Genomic DNA, 8,583 nt, shown 5'->3' on the forward strand with positions numbered 1-8,583 from the left:
TTCCACCATTCATTATGTAAACTTGGGACAAGCCTCCTGTAGGTTCAGACCAGAGTTGAACTAAGCCTCCTGTAGTTTCAGACCAGAGTTGAACTAAGCCTCCTGTAGGTTCAGACCAGAGTTGAACTAAGCCTCCTGTAGTTTCAGACCAGAGTTGAACTAAGCCTCCTGAGGTTCAGACCAGAGTTGAACTAAGCCTCCTGTAGGTTCAGACCAGAGTTGAACTAAGCCTCCTGTAGGTTCAGACCAGAGTTGAACTAAGCCTCCTGTAGGTTCAGAAGAGTTGAACTAAGCCTCCTGTCACTTCAGACCAGAAACAGCTCCTAATAGTTTCAGACCAGATTTAAGCCTCCTGTAGTTTCAGACCAGAGTTGAACTAAGCCTCCTGTAGGTTCAGACCAGAGTTGAACTAAGCCTCCTTAGGTTCAGACCAGAGTTGAACTAAGCCTCCTGTAGGTTCAGACCAGAGTTGAACTAAGCCTCCTGTAGGTTCAGACCAGAGTTGAACAAAGCCTCCTGTAGGTTCAGACCAGAGTTGAACTAAGCCTCCTGTAGTTTCAGACCAGAGTTGAACTAAGCCTCCTGTAGTTTCAGACCAGAGTTGAACTAAGCCTCCTGTAGGTTCAGACCAGAGTTGAACTAAGCCTCCTGTAGTTTCAGACCAGAGTTGAACTAAGCCTCCTGTAGTTTCAGACCAGAGTTGAACTAAGCCTCCTGTAGGTTCAGACCAGAGTTGAACTAAGCCTCCTGTAGTTTCAGACCAGAGTTGAACTAAGCCTCCTGTAGTTTCAGACCAGAGTTGAACTAAGCCTCCTGTAGGTTCAGACCAGAGTTGAACTAAGCCTCCTGTAGTTTCAGACCAGAGTTGAACTAAGCCTCCTGTAGGTTCAGACCAGAGTTGAACTAAGCCTCCTGTAGTTTCAGACCAGAGTTGAACTAAGTCTCCTGTGGTTTCAGACCAGAGTTGAACTAAGCCTCCTGTAGTTTCAGACCAGAGTTGAACTAAGCCTCCTGTAGTTTCAGACCAGAGTTGAACTAAGTCTCCTGTAGTTTCAGACCAGAGTTGAACTAAGTCTCCTGTAGTTTCAGACCAGAGTTGAACTAAGCCTCCTGTAGTTTCAGACCAGAGTTGAACTAAGCCTCCTGTAGGTTCAGACCAGAGTTGAACTAAGTCTCCTGTGGTTTCAGACCAGAGTTGAACTAAGCCTCCTGTAGTTTCAGACCAGAGTTGAACTAAGCCTCCTGTAGTTTCAGACCAGAGTTGAACTAAGTCTCCTGTCGTTTCAGACCAGAGTTGAACTAAGTCTCCTGTCGTTTCAGACCAGAGTTGAACTAAGTCTCCTGTCGTTTCAGAAAAGCTCTCAACAGAGTTGAACTTGGGCTAAGCCTCCTGTGGTTTCATATCGGAGTTGAACTTGGGCTAAGCCCGGAACTGAAAACTGATTGGATGGGCGTCAGCTTTAAAAAAAAAAAAAAAAACATTATTTAGGACAAACCTACACTGTCTGTCCCTTACATTTTTACATGGAGTTAAGTTTTTATTTGACCCTTATTTTCCCAGGTAAGTTGACTGAGAACACATTCTCATTTACAGCAACAACCTGGGAAACAGTTACAGGAATGAGCCAATTGTAAGCTGGGGATGATTAGGTGACTGTGTGAGGGCTCGATTGGGAATTTAGCCCGGACACCCGTTTAACATCTGATCTGAAAGACAGCAACCTACACAGGGCAATGTCCCAAATCACTGCCCTAGGGCATTGGGATATGTTTTTAGACCAGAGGAAAGGGTGCCTCCTATTGGCCCTCCAAACACCACATCCAGCAGCATCTGGTCTCCCATCCAGGGACCGACTCTGCTTAGGTTCAAATGCAAGCAATGGGATGCAGGGTGCTATGCTGCTGGTGTTGGTGCATTCACATTAAACTTAGACAGGGTCATACTCATGAGCCAATTTAATATATGTTTTTTGTTGTATTATGTTGAGTAGAACGACAGCACTAACCCTATCTCTGGAATAGACGTTTCTTAAAACCACTGCATGTTGAATTCTCCCAATCCCTGTTGAGGAAGCTGTCCAATTAGCAACGTGTAGTCTGTGTTTAGCGTGACACAACAAATTATCACACAGGGATTGTTTTTTCTTTTCATGGCAACTCAATTTCATCCAGGCACCTCTGTGGAGAAGAGGTTATTTTTAAACAGCAAGACACTCAATAAGAGTCCAACTGCATTCACTGTTCACTGTAGTCAATCATTAAAAACAGCAGGTTTCCCCACCAGCCTTGTGTGAGAGGAGAGTGTGAAAAGAGCAACACCTGAAATTCACAGCAAAATGTGCCAAACAAAGTGACCGAAGCGGTAAGGAACAGTAGTTGTATCCTTTTTGAGTTCAGCTTCGTTTGCTGAAGAACGGAAACATGGGGAAGATAGGGTTTCTACACAGCACCTTATTCATTTCCACAAAGATCTACACTTCACTACAGAGACACTCCTCACACATCACTGCTTTCAATAAGACTCGTGAAAAGCATTATGTCACACGTTTTGGTTGTTCTTGTCAGGGCAGTAAAATGGAAGGCTACAGACTGGAGGCACCCCTGTAGATATTTCACTTTGTTCTGGAAATGTTATATTGTCAGGTTCTGAACAAACAGAGTAAAAACTCAAACTGACAACTAGGAAAAGCTCAAAGCAAGTTTATTCACCCACTGGGTCAAACAGCTGCAAAGACAAGTTATGATTACACAAGCATAGCTATTTATAACCTCTTACTAAGCTTGGGTCAACTCCTTACACATCTAGACAGCCAATACACATCAAATCAAATTGATTTAGTCACATGTGCCCGAATACAACAGTTAGAGTGACTATATACAGGTGGGGGGAGGGGGGTATCGGTACAGAGTCAATGTGTGGGGGCACCGGATCGTTGAGGTAATATGTATATGTAGGTACAGGTGTTAAAGTGACTATGCATAGATGATAACAGAGAGTAGCAGCGGTGTGTGTGTGTGTGTGGGGGGGGCAATGCAAATAATCTGGGTGGCCATTTGTTTAGTTACATCTCTGTTGCTAGGCAGGATCTTAATTGGTTGCTCCCACTGGTGTAGTCATGGCCCTGCCTTATGCTAAAACCTTGATGGGCGTGGAAATAATTATGCTTGACACGAGACTGCAGTAGGAGGGTCGTTGTGGTGGGCCAGTAGGAGGGTCGTTGTGGTGGGCCCCTCTGTGTGACATAGGACTGCAGTAGGAGGGTCGTTGTGGTGGGCATAGGACCCTCTGTGTGACACAGGACTGCAGTAGAAGGGTCATTGTGGTGGGCCCTCTGTGTGACACGAGACTGCAGTAGGAGGGTCGTTGCGGTGGGCCCCTCTGTGTGACATAGGACTGCAGTAGGAGGGTCGTTGTGGTGGGCCCCTCTGTGTGACACAGGACTGCAGTAGGAGGGTCGTGTGTGGGCCCTCTGGTGACACCTGCAGTAGGAGGCTCTGTGGTGGGCCCCTCTGTGTGAACAGGACTGCAGTAGGAGGCTCGTTGTGGTGGGCCCCTCTGTGTGACACAAGACTGCAGTAGGAGGCTCGTTGTGGTGGGCCCCTCTGTGTGAACATAGGACTGCAGTAGGAGGCTCGTTGTGGTGGGCCCCTCTGTGTGACATAGGACATCAGAAGGAGGGTCGTTGTGGTGGGCCCCTCTGTGTGACATAGGACTGCAGTACGAGGGTCGTTGTAGTGGGCCCCTCTGGCCCCACCTCTAGAGGTTTTTCTCACTTCATCTGTTGACTTGACCTGGAGCCGAATTCCTCGCTCCTTCCTAGTTACGCAGCTGGCCTGCCTATCAGTGACGACCTGTTGCCCTTCAGCTGGCCTTCTTATCAGTGACGACCTGTTGCCCTTCAGCTGGCCTGCTTATCAGTGACGACCTGTTGCCCTTCAGCTGGCCTGCTTATCAGAGACGACCTGTTGCCCTTCAGCTGGCCTGCTTTGCTGTTGCCCTTCAGCTGGCCTGCTTATCAGAGACGACCTGTTGCCCTCAGCTTGCTTATCAGAGACGACCTGTTGCCCTTCAGCTGGCCTGCTTATCAGAGACGACCTGTTGCCCTTCAGCTGGCCTGCTTATCAGAGACGACCAGCTGGCCTGCTTATCAATGACGACCTGTTGCCCTTCAGCTGGCCTGCTTATCAGTGACGACCTGTTGCCCGACCTGTTGCCCTTCAGCTGGCCTGCTTATCAGTGACGACCTGTTGCCCTTCAGCTGGCCTGGCTGTTGCCCTCAGCTGGCCTGCTTATCAGACACGACCTGTTGCCCTTCAGCTGGCCTGCTTATCAGAGACGACCTGTTGCCCTTCAGCTGGCCTGCTTATCAGACACGACCTGTTGCCCTTCAGCTGGCCTGCTTATCAGAGACGACCTGTTGCCCTTCAGCTGGCCTGCTTATCAGTGACGACCTGTTGCCCTTCAGCTGGCCTGCTTATCAGAGACGACCTGTTGCCCTTCAGCTGGCCTGCTTATCAGTGAGACGACCTGTTGCCCTTCAGCTGGCCTGCTTATCAGACACGACCTGTTGCCCTTCAGCTGGCCTGCTTATCAGAGACGACCTGTTGCCCTTCAGCTGGCCTGCTTATCAGTGATGACCTGTTGCCCTTCAGCTGGCCTGCTTATCAGAGACGACCTGTTGCACTTCGCCTCCCTCCTTAGAAACATTGATATTAAACAATAACATGTTTGAACAGAATATTAAGTTTATTCACTCCCCCTTGTCTCACTCAGTAACTTTCCATACACCCCAGATCCTATCCACCCTCCATTGACCACAACCTATACATTCCTAATACATGTAAAGTAATCAATACGTTCTAGTATGGTAACATGAATAAGTTTATTTTAACTAGTTTAGAAGAATTCTCATTTGACACGATCTAAATTCCTCTCAAGCATATTGGATTGAACACACCTGCAGCAATAGCAGAGCTATATAAACGGAGAGCCTATTTCTGCATTGCACGTTCACAATTATGTTTGTTGGTCCTTTAAGAGGGTTGGGTGTATTCAAAGCTCAGAGGAAGTTCAAGCATTGGAAGAAATTCATTTCACAATAATCCATATGTAGACTGTACTCTGACCCCGACAGCAGATCCTAAGCTTTCACACAAAAAAAAAGCTTAAACAGGATCCCCTAACTACTCATTTTGTAAACCATCCACCTAAGATACACCCTCAATGAAAACACAATGAACATTATTTCAAAATGTCTTCAGTAGCTGCTTTGTTCTGATAACCCCCCCCCCCCCCCCACAGATTTTTTTGTTGCAGAGAATCCTTTTACTTTGAGATGCTCCAATAGACTGACATATTGAATCTTTCCGTTACACATGTGTGATTTGTTCTCTAAATACCGATCTGTCTCTCAACAGTCAAAGACCTACATGTGCAGCAGCCAGAGTAAAGTACTGTGTTTGACCATAGACTTTGGATCTGGCTTCACTTGTTCTGAGAGCTCCTCGAAGGTGAGTCATCGTTCATTCACTGTTCTAACTGACTGTTCAACAGGCTATACAGTAGGGGAGGGGGGGTGTATTATCCATGCTAGACTGGTTAATACCTACTGTTTATTGATTAGTTAGTAATAATAAACCCTTGCTCTATTGTCAACTTTTATCCTCTGTAGAAGATATTATGGAGATACAAATTCTCTCAACTGAAAGGCTCCTCTGATGATGGGAAAACAAGGGTGAAACTCCTCTTCAAGAACGCTGAAAACAAACAGATAGAGATGAAGGTACACTCTATACTCCTCTGTAAACCGGTCATCTCTGTGTACCCGTCGCAAGACCCACTGGTCGATGCTCATTTGTAAAACCCTCTTAGGCCTCACTCCCCCATATCTGAGATATCTACTGCAGCCCTCATCCTCCACTTACAACACCCGTTCTGCCTGTCACATTCTGTTAAAGGTCCCCAAAGCACACATATCCCTGGGTTGCCCCTCCTTTCAGTTCGCTGCAGCTAGTGACTGGAATGAGCTGTATAAAAACACTCAAACTGGACAGTTTTATCTCTTCATTCAAAGACTCAATCATGGACACTTACTGACAGTTGTATCTGCTTCGCGAGATGTATTGTTGTCTCTACTTTCTTGCCATTTGTGCTGTTGTCTGTGCCCAATAATGTTTGTACCATGTTTTGTGCTGCTACCATGTTGTGCTGCTGTTGCCATGTTGTGTTGCTACCATGTTATTTTCATGCTGTGTTGCTACCATGCTGTGTTGCCATGTGTTTCTGCCATGCTATGTTGTTGTCTTAGGTCTCTCTTTGTGTAGTGTTGTGTTGTCTCTTGTCGTAATGTGTATTTATATCCTATATATATATATTTTTTTATTATTATTTTTAATCCCAGCCCCCGTCCCTGCAGGAGGCTTCTTTCTTGCCTTTTGGTGGGCCGTCATTGTAAATAAGACTGACTTGCCTAGTTAAATAATTAAGGTTAAATTAAATACATATCTACTCAAGTTCCATTGCATTGTAGTGACCTCTCTGAGGAGTGTATTGTTAGAATATTGTGTTCCACAGAAGGCTGGTGGCACCTTTAAATCGGGGTGGTTTTCATGTGTTTGTTGACATTCCCTTCACGCCGTTCCAGCCTTTACTATGAGCAGTCCTCCCCTCAGCCACCTCCACTCCTGTGGACAATTAATAAAATCAGCTTTTACTACCTCATCAATATATAGAATCAAACTATCTCTGGTAAATGCCATGTTGGGAACCACTAGAGTAATATTATTAACTAATATTATTGTTTTTTTGTTGTTGTTAGTAGTAGTAATAAATACAAGTGCCTATTTGTTACAAAAGTAATTGGGACATTTATTATGTATGCATAACATTTTGTAAAATGTAATTGCAAAGAGTAATTGTTATTGTAATTGTTATAATTTGTATTCAGGGTTTTTCTTTCCATTACAGGAGCTGGAGTTCTCCAATCTGACGGCAGTCCTCCATTGTATTCATTCTTTTATCGCTTCCAAAGTGGCCTCTGTGGACCCTGTCTTTGTCAACAGTCAAAGCATCTCTGGAATGTACATGAGTTAGACACTTCTTTGTGTTGTCATGTACAGTTTAGTCACATGACCTAATTGACTATTTTATGCACATTCAACTTAAATTGATGTATATCTTGTTCCTGTTATTTTTGTAAGGCTCTTGTTAAATAATAATAAGGAAAATATTTTAAAAAACCATATTTGACTTTGGAAGTAGAGGATATTTATACTTGCATTAATTGGTTGTTATTGACATTACAGTATGAATATGCTCAAAATTATAGATTTTTTTTTCCATGTAGAAAAACATATTCATGGGTTGCATGTTTCGTCACAATATTGTTTTGAACTGAGCATTCAAAGCATTGTCAATGAGCGCTGATGAAGATTTCATCATAAGTTACATTACAGTAGCTTGGAAATTCAAAAGGAGGCAAATAATTAGTAGGAAAACCTTTTGTCATCATTTTGACGTCACCAGATTGGCTTTAGATGCAGTGTAACGTTAGCTAGCTAGCTAAGATTGAGGGAAGGCCACCAGATTTTAGATAGCTAACATTACCATTGCTATTTTATTTTTACAAACTGATAGCTAAATGACAACATTGACATTTGTCTACAGTAAATTTGACTACATGATAATTCTGGAAAAGTTGTTTCCTACTAAATATTTGATTACTTTATCAGTCATCATATTTCCAGGCACTATCGTGTAATTTAGACGAAACAGTAGTTGGCCTGGGCGTATCACCACTGTGGCGGCGCCGATAGAGGACGGCTTGAGAACGTTTATGACGGCATGACGTGACCCAGTGACGGAGGTACAACCTATGAATAGGCCTACTGTCACAAAGAGGGTTTCTATGTTCTAGGTTCACTGCACAGTTTTGAATTCATGTGTAGGTAATTTTTTTCTCCATATTTGCAAAGTAAAAGCAGAACAGATTATACTGTACAAATCAATACACGTGAAAACATTTTGGAATTAGTATTCTACTGGGCTATACTCTCTGGTTGATTTAACTTATTCCACGACTTCAGCATGACTTCAGAGCGTGGCTGCTGCGTGATTTTGGAAAAAGAGTGTCTAGAGAGTTTTGTGTTGAGGCGCACAAATGCAGGGCTTGGTGGAGGCGTTCATGACACCAGAGGGTGTTTTAGTTTATGTAGACAGTCACTGCTAGTCACTCCCATAACAAAGGGTTGTGTGGAAGGACACCGGGGAAGAAGATGCAGGCTTATTGTAGCAAAGCTTAGGATACCTTATCTGTCAGATGACTAAAATGATAGTTTATGAAATGAAATCAACATGTATGTTTTAATTTTTGTAATCTTTTACTTTATGAAGCCATGCAGTCTGACAGTCATTACAAACGCTTACCATCATACACATCTGTATGTATTTTCACTCAGCCTCTTTTGTTTTATTTTCTATTACTAAATAAATCCCAAATCATTCCTCCTTGTTGTCAAAGGGTCTTTTAATGAATTCTGCGCCCTACCTTAAAATGTTCACAGCTATTGATGGTGGAAATAAAC

At 43.9% G+C, this 8,583-nt stretch overlaps 1 protein-coding gene across 1 annotated transcript in view; it reads left to right on the forward strand.

Moving 5' to 3' along the window:
* LOC112255811 (gamma-2-syntrophin-like) overlaps positions 1-8,506 on the forward strand; it is an 88,115-nt gene extending 79,609 nt beyond the window's left edge. The window contains exons 26-28 of the mRNA XM_042326238.1: positions 5,419-5,511; positions 5,673-5,783; positions 6,968-8,506. Of these exons, the coding sequence (XP_042182172.1) occupies positions 5,419-5,511; positions 5,673-5,783; positions 6,968-7,093 (330 nt within the window). The 3' untranslated portion in view covers positions 7,094-8,506. The remainder of the gene's footprint in view (positions 1-5,418; positions 5,512-5,672; positions 5,784-6,967) is intronic.
* The last annotated feature ends 77 nt before the right edge of the window (positions 8,507-8,583 follow it).

Source organism: Oncorhynchus tshawytscha, linkage group LG08 (assembly GCF_018296145.1).
Source record: "Oncorhynchus tshawytscha isolate Ot180627B linkage group LG08, Otsh_v2.0, whole genome shotgun sequence".
In the NCBI taxonomy this organism is placed as follows: Eukaryota; Metazoa; Chordata; class Actinopteri; order Salmoniformes; family Salmonidae; genus Oncorhynchus; species Oncorhynchus tshawytscha.